Source organism: Balaenoptera ricei, chromosome 11 (genome assembly GCF_028023285.1).
Source record: "Balaenoptera ricei isolate mBalRic1 chromosome 11, mBalRic1.hap2, whole genome shotgun sequence".
Classification (NCBI taxonomy): Eukaryota; Metazoa; Chordata; class Mammalia; order Artiodactyla; family Balaenopteridae; genus Balaenoptera; species Balaenoptera ricei.
Genome location: NC_082649.1, coordinates 94,011,825 through 94,036,244, shown reverse-complemented (window position 1 = coordinate 94,036,244; position 24,420 = coordinate 94,011,825). Strand labels below are relative to the sequence as shown.

The following is a 24,420-nucleotide window of genomic DNA, read 5'->3' as shown; positions in this document are numbered from 1 at the left end:
TCTGTAGGGTCCATTCATGTAGTCGTGGAATTAGAGAGCTAGTTGTCCATCAATCATCATGGTTGGCATTAAAAATATTTTAAAGGATTATTTTATGTATTTCATTTGGGATCATAAGACAGAAACTTGAATTGTTTTGCATTCCTCAGATATAATAACCTTTATGTGATCTTCATTCAGACTTTGAACACTTGATTTCTACATGAACCATGTATGGTTTTATATATATATATATATATATATATATATATATATATATCAGTCACTATTTCTCTATCCTAGAAGGTCATTAGTTTTGTGAGTGAATGTGTGTTAGATCTCAGATTGTGTTTTTCTTGTTCCATCTTTAAAACTATGTTGTTGAATGGCTGGAAGGAAAATATGATAATCAGAGGGATCAACACCTTGGGAGCATTTTCCCACTAATTTTCTCTCAAATTTTTTTAGTGTACGTCTCTTTGCTGTAAACAATGTCAAGAAACAGAAATAACAACCAAAAATGAAATATTCAGGTGAGATCTTTATTACATTTTTAGTATAGATCTGAATACGTTTTTCCAACTGCCATAACAGAATTACAGGCAAGACCGTATTTCGGTTCTCCATATATTTCCCTCCATTAAATTACAAATACTCAGCAAATGAAATGGGGGGGAATTAACTCCATGTTGGCCAGAACAACAGTGGGGGGGTATGTAAGGGATTTTTCATAGGTAATGAGCATGGTGAAGTAAAACAGCTGAGCAGTTCTCTCCTCCCCCCCCCCCCCCCACCTCCTTGTTGAAAATCTGTCAATTAGAGGATATCTTCTTAGTGCCTACCTACCATGATATTTCACTCAAATATCAGTTTCGCCACATAGCGTCAAAGATAAAGGAGGACATGCTTCTGAACGTGTACTGATGCTTTTCTGACAAAAAGTCATTATAAATCAAGAAGGGAAGAACTGCTGTTTGCAGAGTACTCAGATGCCCAAGAATGACCAAGTGGAAACGTGTCATTGGACTTCCCCTCTCAGGCTCCTTTAGGGGAAGCTGAGTCCATATATATTTTACAATGTCTATCTTGAGGAAGATTTTAAAAACTAGCAGTATTTTTTCCTTTTTGTCATCATGGAAAACATTTAGACCAAATAAAACTGGGCTGACTGCCAACCTCTTATTATTATTAGTTTTAACTAAAAGGTTAAAAACTATAGCTCTTAGAACCTTGTTTCTTGGTGAACTTTTAAAATATGTTATTTCCACCCCACCCCATTTTGACTTGACTTGTCCTCTGTGCTGATTCTCTGTTTTAGTTTATCCTTATGTGGGCCGATGGCAGCTTATGTGAATCCTCACGGATACGTGCATGAGACGCTTACCGTGTATAAGGCTTGCAACTTGAATCTGATCGGCCGGCCTTCTACAGAGCACAGCTGGTTTCCTGGGTAATGTGGTGGTGGTCACTTTTTTTTGGTTTTGCCTTAATTGGGAAGAAAAACCCAGAGTCCTAAGCAGAGCTGCTAGAATTATAATCAGAAATAGACAACGAAGTGAATAATTCTATTTAAATGTTCATTTCATGAACGGCTAGAAAAAGCTCTTCTTGCACAGTCTCACTGAATGTAATGTTAGGGAGAAAGAAGGTGGCAACTGCACTTCTCCTCAGATTAACTATACACTTAATCCACAATCCACACTCATTTTCCTGTCAGCTCAATCTGAAAATCAACTGTTGTATGACCCCTTAAACAACGTGGATTTGAACTGCTTGCATCCACTTAGACGCAGATATGTTTCACTAGTAAAAATACTACAGTACTGCGTGGTCTGCAGTTGATTGAATCGTTGGTTGCAGAGGAACCGCAGATATGAGGGCCAACTGTAAATTATAGGCGGATTTAACCCCTGTGTTGATCGAGGGTCCACTGTGTATCTGTATCATATTCTGTAAAGTGTTAAACTAGAGAATGTTACCCAAGCAGTGATAGACACCAAACACACAGAAACCATGCTTGCTTTTCTTCTAAGTTTGCATGTTTTGTTTTGTTTTTTGCTTTAGCCCAGTGCCCTTCAGAGTATGACTGTGGGACCAACAGCACCACCTGTTAGATTCCTTGAGCCATATTATCTTCAAGACCCCCTATTATCTGTCCAAATACTGGCTCAGCCTTTTTATTTTGAGAGAGGCAAGCTGAGTAGGGATTAGTGCTATATACTTACTCTTCTGGACCTAGAACCATATCACTTAGATTGTCCAGTCTTATTTGATATCCTTCTTAAGGACGAAAACTAGAATTAACATGTTAACATAACATAAATACTAAACGGGGGCTATATCCAGGGGAAAAAGTACCATTACATGGTTTGGGCTTTTGGTTTGTTTGGGTTTTCTTTCTGTAATGCCATGGCTTGTATTTTTGGATGAATTACCTGACAAATCATTCTCATTTTAGAAGAGTAGTCCTGAAATCTTTCTTACGTGAGAAAAACACTTACCTCCCCCATCCCCAGTTGTAACCCACACAAAAGTGTGTATTTCTACTGGTGGTTGCTGTTTTCTAACTTGAGTGCAATACAAAACAAAGAAAATGCAGCTGCAATTTAGAGTGTGGTCCTGGCAACCAGCAACTTGTATAAAAACATCTGTATTAATAAGATTATTTATTCTTTTTTTCTTTCTTGGCATTGGAGGAAAAAAATTTAAGCACAGCTTAAGAGCACAATCAAGTAACATATATATATATAGAGACTGACGCATTACCACGCTGAACCATACAAACTAGAAAATCTTTTTGTGAGGTTTGTTTCAGGAAACTGTATAAATCCAAACTCAAGAGTATTCCTTCTTCCCCATCCTTAGAATTTGGCTCTAAGATCTGTCTTCCTAACAGGTTTATATGGTTGATAGGCTGGGATACACAGCCTCAGCTGATACCTTTCCTTAATTTTATAGGTTCGCCTGGACCATTGCCCAGTGCAGGATCTGTGCAAGCCATATTGGATGGAAATTTACAGCCACCAAAAAAGACATGTTACCTCAAAAATTCTGGGGTTTGACTCGATCTGCTCTGCTGCCCACGATCCCAGACACTGAAGATGACATAAGCCCAGACAAAATAATACTCTGCTTATAAACGAATACGGTAGGGATAAGGTTCCTTAGCAAAATCAGTATTCTAACATCAGGTCTGCTTTGGAAATTACTGCTTTTGATGCATACCTAAGTAAAAAGCGACATTACATGGAAGGTTGCAGTTTCTTAGTCAAACAAACAACAGTATTTGAAGATTAGACTAAAATACACTATTGAAGAGGATGAAAAGCAGTCTAGAATACTTGGTTTCGGGAGTTACCTACTTTAGGAGCTTGGTGCTCTTATTCTGTGGGATCTGATAGGACATGAAGACATCTGTGAAACTGGTGAGGGTATTCCCTGCACAAAACATACCTGAAATTCCTATAAATTCTTAAAATGTGAGGGTTCCTCATTTGATCCTGATACATGGAACAGAATGGCACGTTTGTACCAATGCTCAAAACGGCAGAAGTTTCCAAAAGCTAGGGTGCCAAGCACTAGCACGGTCCCTTTTTGAAAGAGGCAAGGCAGTGTGTGTATTATTTTAAAAGGGCTTTGTTCTTTCTGATTTTCTTTAATACTTTCAAAATTTACAAATCAGTATCTCAGAGAAACTAAAGTACACAGTTTGAGCCCCAAAATAAAAGTTCTCCTTTCCTAACATGTTTGTTTGTTAGTGAAAATAGTATTTTGTGTGTTTGGTTATTCTGTTCCAAAGTTTCATTTGAACCTAGACTACTGTGGAACACAGATGTTAAAACACGTCCCCTTCCTACAAGTGAGATGTGCTAATGTATTTTATAGGCTATTTTGTTCAATGTAAACTAAAGAAACTCTGTAAGTAAACTGTAAGAGCAAAACTAAATTAAACATGTTCTTTGTTTAAATAATGTAAAATATCTACTCATAAGCGGATAATCTAGGTGTAAGAAATAATTCTTAAGATAAAGTTCTAGACAGACTGATTTGCCACCTACCTCTTTTTGCTTATACATTCAAGGGGTTTATTGGATCCTTTTACATTTGCGTAATTTTGATGTTCCTTCACTGCTTTACATAATTCACTGGGAAAAGTTCACCTAATCAGGTACGATGGATGTGGCCAAAAACGGACTGTTAAATTTCTCATGTTTGAATTTGTCAATATTTTCTTTTTCCAAACATGCAATGGTTTTGACTGCCTAGCCTGGAATCCGCAACTGAGTATAAGGTTGCACATTTATGTAAAAAGAGAGTAAATGAAAAGCAACTCAAGGACGCTGTCGGTTTTTTAGCATGTGCCCCCCTTCTGTATTCGATATGCCTAACCTTTACTTTGTTACAAACTAATAATAACCTTGGGTTTTTAATGACTCTACTGTTTGTTCATATAGTCATAGTCAGTCTTACACTGAACTAAAACGTCCTCTAAACCAGGTGTAGTGAGGGAACATTTTGCCCCCTGAAGAGTGTAATCTCAGAATGTTCTATATTATTTACTGACACTTGCAAATAAAATTTCCTGGTATATAAAAACACGCATATACTATTTTAAAAAGTCTCTTTATACGTGATGAAGCCAGACCTCAAATAGCTAAATCTGCATACTTCCTACATAGCACAGTAGGAATTCTACAGTGTTGGTTCCAAATATATCTTAATATACTTAAATATTTCAGTGGGTTATTTTATAAGACGTTTAATTACTGACCTGTGTGCAGTCGTTTCTGAGGCTCCCTTTCTTGCAACATGGCCCCTGTTTGTACACTGAGTGTTTGTCTGTCACACTTCCTCTTAGCAGGGCTTTAACAGAAATATGCTTTTCAAAATTGTTTTATCAAGGTCCAAAATTGCTATTTATTTGCCAGTAGCGCACAAAGATGCTATGAGTGGCTACACAGAAAGGAAAATTATAAAATGTCAGAATAAATAATACTTGTGTGTGATACACCTCTTCACCCACTGCAAGCATCTGGCCTCAGATCTTTAAAGAGCAAAAGGCCATAACCCTTATTTTACTTTAAAGTGACAGGAGTACTGTCACTATGTATATATATATATATATATATATATATATATGGCACCTGTTTGTTTGTTATATATATATATATATATATATATATACACACACATATATAGATACCCACATTTATCTTCCAAATTCCAAAGGAAATGTTTATTAAAATAACGGGCTCAAGACTAACCCTCAAGCTAATCTTTCCCGGCTTAGCAGGAAGTTACAGAAATCGTTCATTATGGCAGAGAAAAGTATCAACTACATACTAAACTACAGCTCCCTAGAACAAGTCAAGTCCTGGGTGTAGGAATGACGGCCACGTGGGACACATCTGATCTTCACGTTTTATATATGATACTTTATGCAAATTTGTCAGCTATTTTCAAGCACAGGTTTATTCTGGAATTCAGATAAAAACTGACACTTATCATACACAATCGTTGTAGAAAATTAAACCAGGTATTTCAATTGCAAATACTAAGAAACATCTTTTTCAAAACAGTTATTACCACGTGTTAGGATTAATCTTAGTACTGCCCTGTGCAAAAACAAACCAAAAAACCCACTTTTTAAAAAAAACCTAGACAGATTAAGCGAAGCCAACTCTTTTTTTTCCTCAGTAGGAACTATTCCAAAAGAATTACAAGGTTCAGCGATATAAATCAGATTAAGAGGACGTAGACTTTCCTTTAGTGCCTGAAATATAATTGTATTTCACAAAATAAGACCTTTATTCTTCTGAAGAAATCCTCTAAGCTGGCTTTTATTCCAGTCTCTTAAATCTCACTATTCCAGTCTCTTAAATCTCACTAAGGGCGGAGGGGAAAAAACTAGTCTTACCAAAACGTTTCTGCTTTTTTAGTAGCCAGCTCTCATCAATTTTAGGTCTTCTTTATGTAACTTAGCAGTTCATCTTTTTCCATTTGGTAACCACTTTTCTTCCACTGTTCTCTCAACTGCTGTAAGAGAGCCCCAATTTCTTTTCCAGAAGAAATGCCCACTTTTCTGATGTCATGGCCACTTACAGGAAATGGAGGAATGGACCACTGCTGCATCTCCTTCAGAAGACCGTGCTCTCCTTGGTACTTGAGGAGTTCACACACACGAGCAGTTGCATCAGATTCTCTAGACTTAAGGGCCAAAATCAAACATTACCACACTTGCTAATGATCTTATCCTAAAATTTAAATAAATGCTCAATGTGAAATTTTTCATTTAAAATAAAAGAAATTCACATAATACTTTGTGGGTCTTAGTATTAATAAATTTGTTCCACAATTAGCAAAGATGATTTATATTCTGACCAAGCCTAGAACATACTTACATCTATAATGAAGTCTTGATAGGGTTTCAAAGGTTCTGAACTATCTGTTGCTTTAATTAAATCTTTCCTGTTTTTAACTATAAATAAACCGAGATTCTTCTCTTCTTTTGAAATCTTCAACCTCAGATCCAATTTTGTGACATCATCCTGTACTTTGAACAGTGAGGTCAAGAGAGTCATTGGCTTTGGGGAAAAACCTTCAACATTTTTACTGACTTTGTTAAATTCTTCTAAGCTTGCATTAGCAGGCAAGCCTGTAGGGACAAAAGCATTTTTCACCCATTTTTAGAGAGGATACATTTAATAAAATAAATTCCCATCTTAAGCAAACCCTGTTTCCGTTTGCAGAAATGCCCTGGCACCAGGGCTCACTAGGGGTCCAGTCTGCTGCTCCATGTTACAGAGGAACCACTGCTACACTGCTGCTGTCCTCTCCCACGTCGCAAACACCGGCTGTTGCTTCTGAATATTAATTTTAATACCTACTGAACTATTTCCATGTATAAGTCAGGTCTTCTCCGTGCTTTACGTGTATTAAACTCCCGGAAGCTCTCAGCCCTTCCATTAGACAGATGCCGTCACTTTCATACCCCTCTGTTAGATTCAGAAACTAACACGTAAGGAAATAACGCAAGTCACGAAGCTGATAAGTGGCAAAGCCTCACTGAAACCCAGGATGGACTGAGTGCAGAGGCCACTGTGCTCCAGCACAATGTGCTCTCTGTGCTGTCCCCTACCCGTAAAAAAACTGTCCTACTCCTGGCCTCAAAGTTTATTACCATCTTTTAAAATACTCCATTTTTCCTTTTAGAATTGGTAAACGTTTTTTTTCTTATGAAATTTTTAAACCAGACGTGTTTCGTGGCCAAAAAGGCAAACATTTTTTAAGTTGGACTCACCTATGTAAGGAGCCACATCAAGGTCATAGATGAGGTGAATCAAATGATGTACGTGGTTACTAGTAAGAATTTTTTTCAGTTCCACCCAAATCCTCTCTCCTGATATTCCAGCCAAGCCTTTTGCATTTTCTGCAATTGCTTCCAAAGTCTCAGGATCGTGGTCACCAGGTGTATCTACAATTTTCCCATAAAACCTACAAAGCAAAAGTCTCAGAGTGTACTACCTCTAATGCTGGTGTTTCACCAGAAAAATCTGCTTTTCATTTTACCAGTACTATTGCAGACATCTATTTAATCAGAAACAACAGCGAAGTAGTTAGATCTAGGAGGGACCTTGACAATCATCTGGTCAGTTCACCTTCTCTCTTTTCTCACATGAGAAAACCTGAGGTCCAATAAAGTGTACGTAACCTTCTTAAAGTCAGCAGGAACCAGACCCCCTCCTCACTGCACTTTCACATCACTGACTGAAACGTTAGAATGGCCAGCAAAAGAGGTCTCTGAACTGGTACTGACGGTGGATGCATAAACCAGAGCAGTCTTGTCCAGGCACTAAAACAAGACTTGAAATGCCATGCTGGAGGAGTCTTAACCCCTCAGAGATTGCCTGTCTGTACACATCAATACTTTTAATTAAGAGCTTCAAATAAAACAAATCTCGCTGCAGACAAGGGAGTGTTGTATCATGGGCTCTCAGAACTGGAAGCATTAAAGTATACCTGTTTTTACCACTCGTATCTTCAAAATTCAGTTCATTAGTGATCTAAATTAAATGACTAAATGGCTATGGCTGTGCCTCAGTCTGTGTCCTATTATTTGTAAAGAGAGACGGTTTGCAAACACTGAAGTCTAAAGGGATAGCATTTGTTGACAAAATATGTAGACTCTGTCAAAGAATATTCTGAGAGTGATCCCAACCAGTGAAAAATTAATATCAGTAGACATAAATTAGCCAGTTACAATAGTTTTTTTAAATGTTAGAGTTCAGAGTTGAAAAAGCATTGCTACCCACAAAACCATCCAAATGCATCTCATACCTTCCCAATTCTTCGGACAGATTTCCCATGACCACCTAAAACGGTAAGCCATATGAAGGCATGCTTTCATTTCACTCACTACTCTGTTCAACGCACCTAGCACAAGGGTTGGCTTGTGATAAGCCCTCAAATATCTGTGTAATGAATGACTGGTGCAGAAAATATTCAATCAAAAAGAAAAAAAGACCTTTTTAAAGCTGAATTATTTAAAAGATCATCACAGAAAGGAGCAAGTGACTGTTTTGGACAATGAAAAGATGCAGTATCTAAGTATTATCTCATGAGCCACAGTATCCTGTCTCTTGGAGACAGACATTTGGGATGTCACCATTGTGTACACTAACCTGCTGTGCATTTCACATGATCAGAACTGTGCTCTGGTAATAGTATTCAAAACTGTATCATTAATGTAATTTATAGAAATCCTTACCTGAAATATCTTAAAATTCGAAGATAATCTTCTTGTATCCTCTGTTTAGCTTGTCCAACAAATCTAACTTTCTTATTTTTTAAATCTTCATAACCATTAAAGTAGTCAAATAAAGTACCATCGAAACCTATTCATTAGAAAAGAGGGAAGAAAAATCACTAAGAACTGGAAAACAATGGCACATATACAATGGAATATTACTCAGCCATAAAAAAGAATGAAATCTTGCCATTTGTGGCAACATGGATGGATCTCGAGGGCATTATGCTAAGTGAAATAAACCAGACAGAGAAAGACAAATACCATATGACCTCATTTTTATATAGAATCTTAAAAAAACAAGCTGACAGAGAACAGACTGGCGGTTGCCAGAGGCTGAGGCCAGGGGCCGGTGCAGTGGGTGAAGAGAGTCAAGAGGTACAAACTCCTAGCAATAAAGTAAATAAGTCCTGAAGAGGTAATGCACGGCATGGTGACTACAGTTAACAATATTAACTGTATTACATATAAGATACTAGACCTTAAAAGTTCTCATCACAAGGGGAATAAAATTCTGCAACTATGTATGGTGTCACATGTTAACTAGACTTTTTGTGGTGATCATTTCTTAATATATACAAGTAGCAAATCATATTGTATACTTAAACTAAGGTTGTATTTCAATTACTACCTCAATTCAAAAAATTAAAAGGAACTGAGAAAAAATTTGGAAAACTCAAGAAAATTAGCTAAAATCTATCACAAACAGTAAAAACTAAGCAAAGTGAAGAGTTACAAGGTTGAAATAGACACATGAATAGCATTCATCTATATCCAGTATCAAATGGAAGATATAATGGAATAAAAAGCTGCATTTACACCAGCAATTAAAAGACAATACACTCAATGAACTAAATAAGACCTATGCCAGTATGAAGTGGGCTGAGACAACGTCAAACAAGCTGATTTTCAAGTGAATAATGGAAAATAAACAAGAACTACCAAAATAATCCGGAAAAAATACATAGTAGTAAAAACTATCTGGAGAAATTAAGTACTAAAAGTAATAAATAATAAACCACAGGAAAAAATTTTATAATCCTGAAATAGGGACGAACTTTCAAAATATAATTACCAAGAAAAAAACAACAAAACACAATACCAGAGCCTTCAAAGAAATTAATAAATCCAACTACATAAAACATCAGCTATGCCTGCATAGCAAAAAACATCACAATGCAAAGCATTAGACAGATGACGTACTGGGAAAAACACATTTCGGTCTGTATCATAAAGACAAATGACTAATTTCGATAATCTACAAAAAGCTCTTAAGTAGAAAAAGACCACATAAATGGAAAAATGAGCTAAAAATATATACAGGAAATACAAAAAGCCTCTTTAAAAATGAAGATTTTCAACCTTAGTCATAAGAAATGCAAGTTTATGAGATACTGTCTTCCAGATTTGTATCAGCTTGGCAAGGATCCAAGTCTTATTGCACTGTCAGCAAGAGGACAGTAAATCTGATGGTGACACTTCACCAAGCAGCCTTTTAAACTTTGTGAATTTTGAACCATGTGAACCTAATATCCATTCAAAATGTTGTAAACCAATTTCTACCACAATATGCTCTCTCACATGTTGAACAAAATGAAAAAAACCTAACAAAACAATTTTAATATAAAGCACATAAAACCTCAGGTATGAGTAAAGTGATCAATTCATCCCAGTTATCCCAGGACTTTCCTGATTTTAAAACTGGAAATCGCATGTCAGGAATTAGCTCAGTCCTAGGCAAACTGAGACAGATGGTCACCCTGAGAACTAAGAAGGAAAAAGAGAAACACTTTGAGCAAAGACACAGGTACCATTCAACCACCCAAACTGGGAGCTCTGTGAGCCTAAGAGAGACTTCACCTCGTGGCATCATAGAAAGGAAGCACTGCCACTACTACAAAAGATAACCACTTGTCATTTTAATTTTCTTGAACCTGAATGCTCTTTGATTATCCCAAATGCAACAACACTGGTAAACTCAGGCTTAATTAACACTTGCCAAGCTCTTTTGGCTGACAGGGCATTTTGACACTTAGAGCCAATTGATAAGGCTCCAGATTCAAAAAGATATAACAGGAAATGAAAATAAACAAACTACATAAAGAGACAAAGATAACGATTACAAAGTAGAACATAAATGTGGTATATATCTGTCTCTTCATGTTACTTCTCTTAATGAAGAGACTCTTAACTCCCTGGGGAATGTGGAAATAACAAGATCTTTTTCAGTAAAGAGAAGATCAAATTTGGAAGAAAAAAAACATAGTGTGACAAAACGGAAAATAAGGGTTTGAAAAGCAAAGTAACCCTCACCCCCAGAACCAGGAATGCTGTATCTGATAAGGCTTGAAAAAAGTCTGGATGGGAAAATGGGCTAAAGGTAAGGATTACTGAGTATATACAGGCGTGTACTTTGTTTTGCTCTGAATACCCTTTTAAAAAACATGATGAATAAAAATGAGAAATAAAGCTGTGTTGCGAGCATAATGTGGTGGTTAAGGATGCGACCTCTGGGGCCAGGCTGCTTCAGCTGGAATCCTAATTCTCCAATTTACCAGCTGCGGGACTTGGAGCAAATTATCGTGAGTTAAATACCAGGAACTACTCATAGGGTTGGTGGGAAGATTAAATTTATGTGATGGGCTTAGAACATTGGCTGGCACATTATGAGGGTTCAGCAAATGTTAGAAAACAGTAGTACCAATAAGAACAGCTTTTATTTTTATAAAATAGTCTCTTGAAAAAGGCTATTAGTTTCTCTCTTTTAGTTATGTGTGCGTATGAGAAGCTAGTTGTAAGGTTTTTCATACACTGCAGTAGTTGGAGCAGTTTAAATAAAAACGATGTAAGAAGAAATTAACACCTGGAGTTCCACCCCCTAATGGAGAGAAAACATGCCTCCAGCTGGGCTGCCTTTGGTCATAAATCACCCAGGCTTCGGAAACCAATCAAGCCTCTCCACGACTTGAGCTCAAGTACTTAACATCTCTGAGTCTGTTTCCACGTCTGTCGAATGAGTTTAATACCCACTTTATGGAATTTTTCTGAGAATTAAATGAGCCAAAGTGTATCAGGTGAGCACTGATGCGCCTTGAACCGAGTAGGTGCTGTAGAAATGTGATTTGGCATTAATGTAATTAGCGAGAGACCCCATCTGGGCCTACAGCCCCCTTCCCCATCCCACGAAGTGGATCCCATTGCTTCATCCTTTCACAGTTACCGTGCCCCAAAGTTGGTTACGAAGAGTGGACGCTCCATCTCTCTTTTCTAATCCAGAGATTTAAACCTGAAGAGCTTGTCTAAAATTTAAAGGACAAAAAATAATGCTTCAATTGTGCACCAAAACACTAACGTAATTCACATCTACTCCCATTATGATTCCCACTCCTTTCATGAACAAGTTAAGCTGAGATGATAAACAGGTTCCCTCTCACACGCCAACTCTGACGGAGCACAGACAATTCCTGAAACGCGACGCTACAGAAGACGGTGAAGCGGCGCTCGGCACACGGAGCAACGGGCAGCGGAAGAGGTGACGTCACCGACCAAGTGCACCACCGGCTCCGGCAGAGGAGAGGGTGGAGTGTGCGCACAGCAACGACAGGGGAGAAGGGGCACGGCGTGTGTGTGTCTGTGTGCGCGTTTCTGACCCGAAACCTAACATTTTTAAATGCGATTCATAAGGTGCCAGGCACTGTGCCAGGGATTCGCCATGACCAGCTCCTTTAATCCTCACAACAACCCTGCAAAGGAAGCTAATATCACCTTCGTCATTTTACAGCGAGAGAATGATCGAGTCCGAGGAACCCAGGGATCTTGGCTCCAGGGTCATCTTTAACCAACAGGCCGTCTCTTAGAAGAAACTAATGCAACCTCTCAAGCTGGGGAACATTTCCAGGATGCAGGTTTCACTCAAAATGAAGGCATTCGGATTGACTGAATTAAAACATTATCTACATATATTACCTAAAAACATAGAATTTATAGTGAGATCTCTGCGTTCAGCATCTTTCTGCCAGTCAGTTGTGAATTCGACCTCAGCATGTCTTCCATCAGTGGCAACGTCAATCCGTAGTGTAGTAATTTCAAAATTTTCTTCATGAAGCTGGAAGTAAATATATGTTTTTTTAAAATTCGTTTTTAGTATCACTGGATGAATTGAAAAAAACATGTTAGTCCTGACAGGTATCTTCTTTCTTTTTACAGTCAACTAGTGCACGTATACCTTGAGACAGGAAGACACCCACAGTATTCAAAGATAGATCCAAAGAATAATTTTTAAGAAATAATAAACCCCATCTTAATTAAAAAAGATGAGTCTGACATACAAAAATGGCATGTCTGACAAATCATGTGGCAGAAGGGAAGAGCCCTTAAAAATAGTATATTCTGGTTCTTCAATTTCAAACCAGGCTACTCTTTGAAATATTTTTTAACAGCTCCAGTTTGCAAAGAGCTGAGTATCAATTTACAGAATATACACCACTGAGCAAACGACTGACAGAGGAAGAAATACAGGTACCACATCCTGCAGCTCCTTTACTGGTAATCATCAATGAGGTTAAAATACAGTGCCACATGTATCTTGGGAAGAGAGATTACCTCCAGCGGGGAAAAGTTGGGTAGCCTCATGTTAGAGGGACATGTGGTCTTAGCCTTGAAAAATAAGTAGGATATGTACATGCAGATGTGGGAAGAAGAACATTCAGATGAAGAGAAAAGATGACCAAAGGCACAATGGAGAGGAAGAGGGATACGTGTAAGAGAAAGCACACTGGACAAACAGCATATCAGCATGTAGGGGAAGACAGCAAAGGGTGCTACATGCCAAGCAGGAGTTTGGAATCTCTTCCTTAGGAACTGAAAGTCATTAATGATCCGTAAAAGTCTGTTCTAGAATTTCTCTCAACCTCATACATATTCTTCTCTACAAACAAACTAGTTCTCACTACAGAATTTCAGAATCAGGAATTTGAGGCACAAGTTATCCCACAGAAAAGGGTATGAAATATGAAGACTGTTGAAAATCCGTGTAAGAAACAATTAGACCTCCAGAGTGCCTCCCTCACCCAAGCAGAGAAACAGAGATTAACCAGAAAGGCTGACCCCAAAATAATCAGAACTTGGGGCACCAGACACATGACCATGGGAGTGATGCACCACAATGAAAATAACATGAAGAAAAACCAACATGACCCCTATCCCTTTCCCCACTTGGTTTTCAAAATGCTAACAAGCAGGCTTATTCTAACCTGGGTAACACTGGAGGATTCCTCTGACGTCTCCTAATGAAAAGTCCTCCTGATATTGACAGTGGTGGTCCCATAACTAACCGGCTGACGCTTCCCACACAGAACTACAGTAAAGTGCTCAGGTCATTCTGCACACACAAGATCACCCAAACATAAAGAGAGACCGAAAAATACCCACACCGAAGGAAAGCCAACAGCAAAGACAGAACAAGCTCAGAGGAAATAAAGACATTGTCGAAGTACCTATAATTGATGCCCTAAGGGAAATAAGAGAAGATACTGCATCTGAAACAAGAACAGGAAGCTTTCAAAAATACTGTAAGAAAGACCTCTTGAAAATTCAGAAGACAGCAAAAGTTGCCAATACAATAGGAAAATTGGATGATCAAGTTAAGGCAATCTCAGAGAAAGTAAAATAAAACAAATGAGAATATAAAATAAGAGACAAAAGATAAAACTAGGAGATCAGTCCCCGTGGTCCAACGTCCAACATCACGGGATTTGTCAAAGGGAAAGACATTTAACAAAGGGGATGACATCAAGAGGGGAACACAAGGGGGCTCTAAGTGCCCTACACAATGAATGAAAAAATAAGTCCGAGCCTAGGCACGTCATCTTGAAATTAAAAACACCAGAGATAAAGAGATCAGAAAGGCATCCAAGAGGGGGAAAAAATAATAATAATCAGGTCTCAAACAAAGGAGAGATCTGAATGAGCTCAGACTTCTCAGTGGCAGCACGGAAAGGCAGAGAAACAAAGCCTTTACATTTCTGCCTGAAAATAATTCCCAGCCTTGAATTCCGCAGCCAACCAAACTATCAGATCAGTGTGAAGGTAAAATAAAAACATTTCACACATGTAAAGCTCTCTCAGGTTACCAAAATGAGGGCATAATCCAGGAAAGACTACCACGGGATCAGGAACCAGGAGGTCTGATAAGTAAGAGGCCAAGGAAGCTCCCAAGATCTGGTGCGGGGAAACGCCAGGATGAGAGTGGGGAGCCGGCCTAGGACGCACAGATGGGAGAAGACAGACTGCAGCCGGTGAGCTGGCTCCAGAAACAGGAACTGAAACTTGACGTGGTGAAAGCCACCGGGAGGAACTGCACAGCACAGGATGAATGAATGAGCAGCACCCGAGAGCTGTGTCACAGAACTACGCCGTTAACTGCAGGGAAAACCCAAAGCACGGAACACGAGGAATGCAGTCGAGACACACTGCACGATCCAGCCACAAACAACAGTTACGCACTTACTTAACCAAAAATTATGGCACATATGTACTGAGACGATGAGGGAAGGAGCATCGTATGTGCTTGCTGTTGAGGAGGGTGTGATAAGAAGGCCCAATCATCTTCCCTGCAGGACCTCAATGAGCAACATCTTAAGACTGGAAATTAAAAACGAAAATGAAACACTGGAGCGTAGAAAGGTCTTTTTTAGAAATGTGGAGGGAAAAAGTAACTACTATAAAAATAAAAGGGCCTTCAACAAAGGAGGATGCAGGATTTAATAAGGGGGTAGAGGAGACTGACTTTTTTTTTTAACTAGGCTTTTTGTTATTTGCTTTTTAAAAACTAGAAATGATCTATAACAATTCTTTAACTTACCAGAAAAGGCAATGCAGTTCCTGTCAAACTTTTCACTCACCCTGGCAGTGATCGTCCCGTGCTTTTCTCCTTTGTTGTTGATCATACGAACGCCGACCGACTGAAACAGCTCCTTCATTTGAGCAGGGGTAGCAGTGGTAGCAAAATCCACATCCTGCGGCTTTACTCCACTTAATAAATCCCTCACTGCTCCTCCTGCTATTCTTAACTCATGATTTTCTTTGATGAATAATTCTGAGGTGAAAAAGAACGTTTTCTGTTTCAGTGTGTTTCTTTCAAGCACAGAAATACAAGTTTTCCCATCTACTTGGGATAGCAGAGATTATTGAACTCAGCCTTTTTACATAAAAATTAGGCGAACAAGGCCCACAGCAATGAAGCGACCTGCCTACAGCAGAATGCCTCTAACAACCATGAGAAACAGGGAATGTGCAGAATTTCTTTTAGGTTAATTCGGAAGATCATTTAGAATTCCACAGTGCTTCAAGGTCATCAATGTAAATGTGAATTACTACTAAAAAGTAAAGTGAATAATTCCGCTTTCTCTCTCCAGGTTTATGTGCATACTTTAGAAATGTGCAGTGTTCTTGCACATATTTCTCTCTGTGTATTATGCTGAGACAACATATTCATGCAGGAAGCCGTCAAACATTAGTCCATCACACCACACACGATAAACGTTATAGCTGAGAACCCTTCAAGAAACAACCGACATCTGATGTTTGAAACCAGCTCAGAGCTCTTCTATGGAGAAGCCATATGACACTGGGGCCACCGTGAGGACCTGAGTCCAGGACACCCAAAGCAGGCAGAGGACAAGGCCGAGTCCACCACAACCACCCATGTGACTCAGGGACACCACAGGGACCCAGTGAGCATGACGTCCAGGACCCGGCCTGACACCACCACCACACAAGCCTTGGTGTTGCTGTGAGCTGGACATGCACATGAGGCCCAGGTGTCCTCCTGTGAATGCCACCGTGGCAGAGGACATCCACAGCAGACAAGGCCACGCTGCGACCAGGATCAAGACAACCTGTCATCATGTCTGAACACAGATGAGACACAAACACTGTCCAGACAGCACCCTGTTAACAGTTCATACGTGTGATACTCCTAGTTCCCAGTCAGCGTTAGCCTCACACTGTGTTCCCACCTTCCAGGTAAGAATTATTAAGACAATCACAGGTTAACCCCTGCTTCCTGACACCACCTGATGCACAGCAAAGCCCCGCTTCTTCCACTTGCCCCCAAAACACGTGATTCAAGCTCAAATCCTACAAGACGTCCTTTCTACAGCCCTGTTACGCAGAGGCCCCAAGGTGCCCCAAGGTTCCGCATGGTCAGGGCGCCCCGTCTCGGCGAGGGGTGCTCCTGCTGGTCTGCGGCAGGAGGGCGCTGACCCGAGCGTTCGGCTAAGCGCGTCAGAGCTCTAGCCGCACTGACCACAGCGCAAAGCGCCACCCTCCACCCCCACGCCAGCCTCTGTGCTCTCCGCCGTCCTCCTCCCCCACCCGTGCTTCCCAGACCTTCCAGCTGCAGACCTCTGGAGACGCCCTAAAATGATCTGCGAAAAAATAACAATGGTTCCCTCCCTCTACCTTCTTGCCTTAACTAAAGGCTCTCCCACAGGGTTACCACTTCCGTGAGCCCCCTCCCAGAGCAAGTGTGCAAACTCCTTTAACTCCACATTTCCATTCAAGTCCCAATGAGTCCTTAAAATGGGGTCCATGGCCCCTTAAAATAAAATATAAAAATCATCTGTTAGTCCAAAGCTTTTCTGAGACTTAGAGAGGTAAGGTAAACAAGAGTTTCATGAAATAGTACTTACCCTTAACTATACATACCATGCAATCTAATCTATTCCATTCTTTATCTCTTTTCCTCTATTTTTCAAGGCTGGTCATGACCACTAAGCTGACTTTATGACCCACTAACCGGTCACACAGTGGGGAACACACACTGACCCAGCTCACCCTTACTCAACTCCTGCGATTCAGTTTAGGAAGTCTCTCCTCGTGGTGGAGTAAAGTGAATTCCACCTAAGCTACGAGAGCAGCCTATCTTTAATTACATGAAAATTACCTGTTTATGTCTTTGTCTCCCCACTTCTCAGGGTAGAAAACCTATCTCACTCAACCTTATACCAAACTGGCTCACGATGGAACTGAAGTGTGACACACAAGCTTAAGAAAAAGAAAGAAAAGGAAAAAAAAAGGGTCGCTGCACTGAAAAGTGTACTTTTTAAAAAGATTTTCTTCCTTCAACTTGAGAGTACATAAGAAACTGTTGGAATGCAAAAAATGGGCAAGTTTTACTTTCATTTGAACCTACTTTAAGAGGATGAAGGTCAAGGCTGAACACAAAGATAACCACTGTTTTGAGATTCTCAAGCTGCCTCTACTAAAATAAAACTGTAAGTTCAAAGTCATCCAGTGTATTAACTACATACGTTACAGAAAAAAATGTTCCACAACTCGAAGTAATCTATTCATCATTTTGATTAGCCCTATGGAAATGGGTAACTATGTCCAAAAATTCTCACAATTCTAACATTTTGATATAAATGAGAATGGCACGTAAAGGCATATGTACGTGCCTGTGTGAAACAGCAGTCACAAAAACTGCAAGAAAGGCATGATTTTATATTGACCCAAAACAGTAAGGATTATCCAGCTTAAAGAGGCTCCTTTTTCCCCTCAGTTACTGACACCTTCAATCTTACAGAAACAAGGACACATTCCACACTCCAACAAACTCTGTAAACTACATGCATACTCAAGTGAACATAACACCTCATACAACTAAAGTTAATGTACACTCAAGCTTAAGACTCATGAAACGCAGGGTCTCGTCATTCCAAATGGTCTTAATTTGTGTCAGCTGCCACCATCTGATAGCAGGCTATTATTAATCAGTCTGAAGAGCAACCTAAAGACCATGACATTAATTTGTCAGAAAACTTATAATTGTCCTCTATCTTCTAAATTTTATTTTAACTTTCAGTCAAATTCTCATTAACTGCTTCACTTTACAATTGTGAGTTTTGAGTGTTGGAGGCTGTAGGGATGGAGCGCGGGCAGGAAGTGTTAGTAAAAAGACCACTACACAGCACAACCGTTACTACCAGAAAAGAAACTATCTGTTCCTCAGCGTTTCTAGGAACTCCCAAACTTCAAGAGTGATCAGCTACTCCAATTGTCCCAAATGTTAATACGACTTGGTGACATCACATACCTAAGCAGCGGACAGCTAACGACGGAGCACCATCTCCCAGCAACCCTGGCTCGTCCACTAACCATGTAACTTATGCAAAAAGCACTAGGTTTGGAACTTCAGTCTCATGTATACAATGAAGAAATAATTTTATACGCCACTGGTATTATATGGCTGTCCTTAAGCAAAAGGAAACATAAATTACATGACATAAACTGACATTATAAAACGCTGTATGAGCATAATACACTGTCCTAACCTCCCAAATTCTTGCACGCTGGGAACTAACTTTACATTTGGCAAAACAGCTATCAGGATTCAAGAACTGGTACCGTATGAAACTGCACAGCATCACCGTGCAACAGCCATCTGTTTTTTCCTTTGTGTGTTTTTGTGCATTGTTTTCCTACAGAACATTATATTTTACCAGGATACTCAAGTCTTTAGAAAGTAGCAAAGATCAAATAAAACTAATTAGTTGATTTTCTAACCATTGGGCACTGCACTAAAAGATTCCATTCTTGCCAGTTCCACTATAACCTAGAAAAACGCAATCTTAGAAGATGCCCATGCTCCAATTTGCCAGTCTTTCAAGGACCAGACCATTGGGCAAATACTACCACTCTCTTACCATACTATTCCGTCTCTAACTTCCTTAGGACTTGACCTCTCAAGGTGGAGAAAACTCAGCTCTTGAAGTCAGGGTTAGTAAGCCAAATGCAACTGTTAAAATAAAAAATGTTCAAGGACCTACAGTAATCAATATCCACAGCCTTGTTTCCAAAAGAAAAATGCAGAAGGATCTGAGATAGGCCCCCAAGAGTTAACTCCCTACATCTAATCATTTGGCCCTTACAATGGAAGACGGGAAGAGTGGGAGCTGGGAAAGGCATGTAAAGAAAGAACAAGCTAGAATTCAACTCAAAGTTGGAGCTTCTAGACGTGAGCCATATGAACAGTAGCCACACGTGGTTCTTGAGCACTATGAAATGCGGCGAGTCTGAATCAAGACGGTCGGTACGTGCTAAGGACCAGAATTCAAAGATTTACAAGCAAGAGTAGGAATTATCTCACTCATAATTTTTACACAAATTTGACATTAAAATGATGGTATCTTAGATATACTGAATTAAGTAAGTTGATGTACTAAAAATAGTTATTAAAATTCATTTCACCCATTTCTCTATTTTTTTAATGCGGTTACCAGAAAAGTTTATGTAGCATATGTGACTCACTTCTGTGGGCCAGTGAGTTTCTAGCATTTTTCACTCTAATTAAAACTCACAGCAAAGCACCTGCTTTAGGCCCTCCACTTCAACACTATGTGAAGAACCTACAAAAATCAACAAGTTCTGTACCATTTACCTCTGACATACACCTAAAAAAATCACCTTATTTCAAGCATAGGAAAGTAGCTTTGTCAATAAGCTAATGCAAGGAAAGTCATTTTAAAGCAATGGTTCCTCCACCTTCTGGTCATGAGAATTAAGAGGGTAGAGTTTTCATCAAAATTTATAAATGCCCATGCTCCCTAGAGATTCCGATTCCAGTTCAGTAGGGCAGGAGTGGGACACCAGCACCTGTATGTTATAAAAAGCTCCCCAGGTGAATCTAATGGACAGCCAGGGTGGCAAACCAACAGCTAAGGTCATGTTTCTACATCCCTACACCTTAATATATTTCTGAAGGCGTGACTAAGATACCATAGGCTTTGAAACGCAGCTGTGTGCACTGCAACAGCAGTAGCTGATACTGAGAACCAACATAAGAAATGACAGAACTGCGGCAAGCAAGATGAAGCTGCTGTAATCCGGCACTTAGCTCAAGTTGTTTCCTGTGTTCCTTCCAGATAAGCTTTGCAGGTGCACAGATGGACGTAACTCCCACTTCCTTCTACCTTTAGTTGTTTCACAAAGCACTTATACCTGGGGCGGAAATATAGCTTAGTGGTTACAAGCTGCGTTCTCAAACCAGACTGCACAAGTTCAAAACCCAGCTCTCCAGTTATTAGCTATAAAAACGTTGGAAAAGCATTTCACATTCCTAAGCCTCTGTTTCTTCAACCATAAAACAAGAGAAAAAGTACCTACTCCTTAAGTTAGCAGGCCCAATTCTGTGATGCATATAAAGTACCTGGGGTGACACACAAAAAAGCCATGCATTTTAACTGCAATCATTATTTGCCTCTTCTCATGATTTGGCTATAGTTTTGGATTACCCATGGTAAACCCTGCTTTCATTAGCTTAACAACAACAAAAAACCATGAATGTTGGCTAAAGAACGTTAACCCTCTGCCTCTCCATTTTTACAGGCTTCCAAAGCAAGAAGAGGCATCCTAATCTCTCACCTGTCAGACTCTTCAAGCCTTCTGTGAAAAGTGACTGGAACTCTGGAGATTGCAACTTCATTGTAAACAGAGAGTGCTTCAGAAGGCACAGTCTACTCCAGCTGCAGCTCAGCAACTGCCTGCGCCAGAGATCCAGGCACCTTAGCATCTGGAGAGAAAGTCACCAACCACGCACCTACAAGACAAGCAAACATGCCCAACGATGAAACTCCCGGGTGAAGGACAACAAAGGGATAGTCTGCGATTTTACTTATCAACAGAGAGAGACATTCATCTCCTGTTCAGAGGAAAAACTGAAAAAAGCGACAATGGGAGGGAGAATTACAGCTGGATCTACGCTTGTCGTTATCTGGTTTTGCACTCATGAAGGACATACTACTGATACTACACCCGCATATTTATTTTACTGTTAGGGTGCTCTTCCGGGAGGTGCTTTAGAGCGTGAGGGGTACAGGGCTGCCGAGAACAGTGGTTCCATAAAATGTAACTCAAAGACTTGCAGGAACACTTGGTCTCCTCCAGAACAAGGCACGGTCACATACTTGCCCACACGCACCTGAGACTTATGACCCAGGGATATTTCCTAGGCACCGTAAAATAAGGTATTTCCCCATGACCGGTCCTTGCTGCCCGCTTCTTCCTCATTCACCATCCGCCCCTCCCATCACGTCGCCTGAATCCCACCCACCCACACACCCCACCCTCCGTCCTCCGTCATCCCACCCCGCTTTCCACATAAGGTGGGCCTCCGTGAGGCGGCAACAACAGAGCTCAAGTGACCCCTGACGGAAACCACTAGAGAAGAACCATTCCTTTACTTGGAAAGCAGGTTTCAAAGAGCGGCGCTTCCCACCAGGGGGCGAGCTCCCCTCATCCAGACCACTGGGGAGGACAAACACCGCGCTTCCTTCCACCTCCGATTCAACTCAGAAAAACCCGGGGGGGGGGGGGGGGACCCAAGTCCTGAAAATGGTGTGTCCCGCCCCTCCCACGACAGATGCTGGACAGAAAAGGGAGACGCTCAGGGGCCCGGCCGCGAGGAAGGGAAAGCGCCCAGGGGAAGCCCGATGAATCAGCCCGCGGTAGGCGAGACGTGGCGGACACGCGGCCCCGCGACCTCCACGTCGGGCTCCGTCCCCTAGTCCGGAAGAGGCCTCTCACCGCCCCCGGCACCCGCCTTCCCCAAGACCGGGCCCGCGCGAGAGCCCTCCGGCATCTCGCGTCGTCGCCGCCGCTCCCCCCCCTCCAGAGGCGCGCACCCGCAGGTACCCCGCGCGCCCGCTCACCGGCCCCGCTGCGCCGTCATCGCCGCGCGCACTTCCCGGCGGCAGGCGAGGGGACGTCACTGACGCGCGCCGGTCGACGGCGAATGGGAGGGAAGTCGCAGCAGGGCGTGGGCGGGGCCCGGGCAGGCTCTCCCCGGCCCTCCCACCTCCCCGCGGGAAGCCGCTCGCTGGACTGCGGTTCCCTAGCTCTTCCCAGGGCTGCGCAGCCAGTCGTTGCTCCTGGGGGGGACCCGAAGGACCAGGGGCTGTACGTTTGTTTTAATTACATCTCACCGCGCCTCTCTCTGGCCCTGAGGTAGTTAGGCGCCCATCTGCACTGCATACCTGTGTGACCTTGGTCGAGTGACACCGGCTTCCTCTGTAAAATGAGACGATCACTAGAACCTCTCTCAGGGGCTTGCCAGGCTTAAATGTCATGTTATTCCCTAGTAAAGAGGAAGTGCTCAGTAAATGTGAACTTGTTATTCTTGCCTGCTCCCCGGTTCGCACTTGACTCATGTTACTATTCTATACCCTAATCTCTGCCCAGGAGTAAGAACACATTTTTTTAAATACACGTACCTCGACAAGACCTAGGCAGAGGGTTCTAGAGACATTCGTTTTAAATTAAAAGCCTCCGGTCCGTGGAAATTACTGGGCATATTTTATTTTCCCATCTGATTTTTGTAACCGTTGGCTTTCACGGTCTGGAGACTTTTGCAGCTGTAGAGTGAAAAACTTGGATTTGATTCAGTGCTTTTGTTTTTCGGAGGGCAGAGAAGAATGAAGAAAGTGGCCAAAGAGTGGGAGGACAGCCCTAAATTCTTAACATGGGAAACTTCCAAGAAATTTTCCAATAACCTAAAAAATAACTAAAATCTGCATCGTATAATGTCGTTTTAATATTGTAAGTGTAGTCTTTTAGCTTTAACTTTAATGTCCCTGAAATTGTCCTAGAAAAATTCATATGCTGTGGTATTTCTGTGGCTTCCCTTGATGAGACCTCTTATCTTCAGAGGGGTTAAGTGTTCCATTTTGAGGCACATATGACTAGCCTTCCAAGTTGCCATTCAGAGACAAAGCATTGATTCAATCCAACTTCTTAACACAGTAATGAAAATACATATGTATACGTCTCCTAACTAAGCTGGCCAAGAAAAAAATACAGAGAGCATTTAATGTAAAAGATACCATCAATGGGGACTTCCCTGGTGGCACACTGGATAAGAATCCACCTGCCAATGCAGGAGACGTGAGTTTGAGCCCTGGTCTGGGAAGATCCCATATGCCCACATGCCGCAGAGCAACTAAGCCCGTGCACCACAACTGCTGAGCCTGCGCTCTAGAGCCCGTGAGCCACAACTACTGAAGCCCGCGTGCCTAGAGCCCGCGCTCTGCAACAAAACAAGCCACCGCAATGAGAAGCCCACACATGGCAACGAAGAGTAGCCCCCGCTCGCCACAACGAGAGAAGGCCTGCGCACAACAACGAAGACCCAACACAGACAAAAATTAATTAATTAATTAATTAATTTAAAAAAAAAAAGAACCATGCTTACAAGTAAAAAAAAAAAAAAAAAGAGCCCATCACTGAAGACATATGGACATTAACAAGATAATAGGAGACATAGGAGACATTATGGACAATTGTATGCCAACCAATTTGATATTATAGATGAAATGGACAAATTCTTTGAAAAATACAACTTATCAAAACTGAAACAGGATCGAACTTTTAAGTCTGAATAGCCCTTTACTATTAAAGAAATCAAATTTTGTTCAACAAACTTCCCACAAAGATAACTCCAGGCCCAGATAGTTTCAGTGGTCAAATTTATCAACTACTTAAGGAAGAAATAACACCAATTGTGAACAGTTTTTGCTCAGAAAATAGAGGAGGGAACACTCTTTCTCTCATGTGAGGCCAGCATAGCACTGATAACA

General features: G+C 40.9%; 2 protein-coding genes across 10 annotated transcripts in view; one reads left to right on the top strand and one right to left on the bottom strand.

The window, feature by feature from the left end:
* CRBN (cereblon) overlaps positions 1 to 6,249 on the top strand; it is a 31,757-nt gene extending 25,508 nt beyond the window's left edge. For 3 of the 4 annotated variants that reach the window (XM_059940207.1, XM_059940210.1, XM_059940211.1), the window contains 3 exons: positions 448 to 512; positions 1,298 to 1,429; positions 2,938 to 4,581. In XM_059940207.1, coding sequence (XP_059796190.1) covers positions 448 to 512; positions 1,298 to 1,429; positions 2,938 to 3,118 — 378 coding nt within the window. In that variant the 3' untranslated portion in view covers positions 3,119 to 4,581. Of the gene's footprint in view, positions 1 to 447; positions 513 to 1,297; positions 1,430 to 2,937; positions 4,582 to 6,044 lie in introns of those variants that run through there. The other variant, XM_059940208.1, reaches the window with a different exon arrangement.
* TRNT1 (tRNA nucleotidyl transferase 1) lies at positions 501 to 22,556 on the bottom strand. Of its 6 annotated transcripts, XR_009505935.1 has the most exons (9): positions 22,030 to 22,460; positions 21,212 to 21,386; positions 15,688 to 15,881; positions 12,752 to 12,890; positions 8,747 to 8,873; positions 7,280 to 7,473; positions 6,381 to 6,634; positions 4,751 to 6,186; positions 501 to 1,464 (listed from the first exon to the last, which is right to left on the bottom strand). XR_009505935.1 is itself a non-coding variant. In XM_059940213.1 (8 exons), exons 2-8 carry the CDS (start codon positions 21,357 to 21,359, stop codon positions 5,938 to 5,940), a joined length of 1,305 nt encoding a protein of 434 aa, XP_059796196.1. In that variant the 5' UTR covers positions 21,360 to 21,386; positions 22,498 to 22,556; the 3' UTR covers positions 501 to 5,937. The 6 variants fall into 6 exon arrangements, 5 of the variants coding, with proteins under 5 accessions (XP_059796196.1, XP_059796197.1, XP_059796198.1 ...); XM_059940213.1 differs by lacking the exon at positions 22,030 to 22,460 and adding an exon at positions 22,498 to 22,556 and having other exon boundaries at positions 501 to 6,186; XM_059940214.1 differs by lacking the exon at positions 22,030 to 22,460 and adding an exon at positions 22,471 to 22,531 and having other exon boundaries at positions 501 to 6,186.
* Positions 22,557 to 24,420: the final 1,864 nt, after the last annotated feature.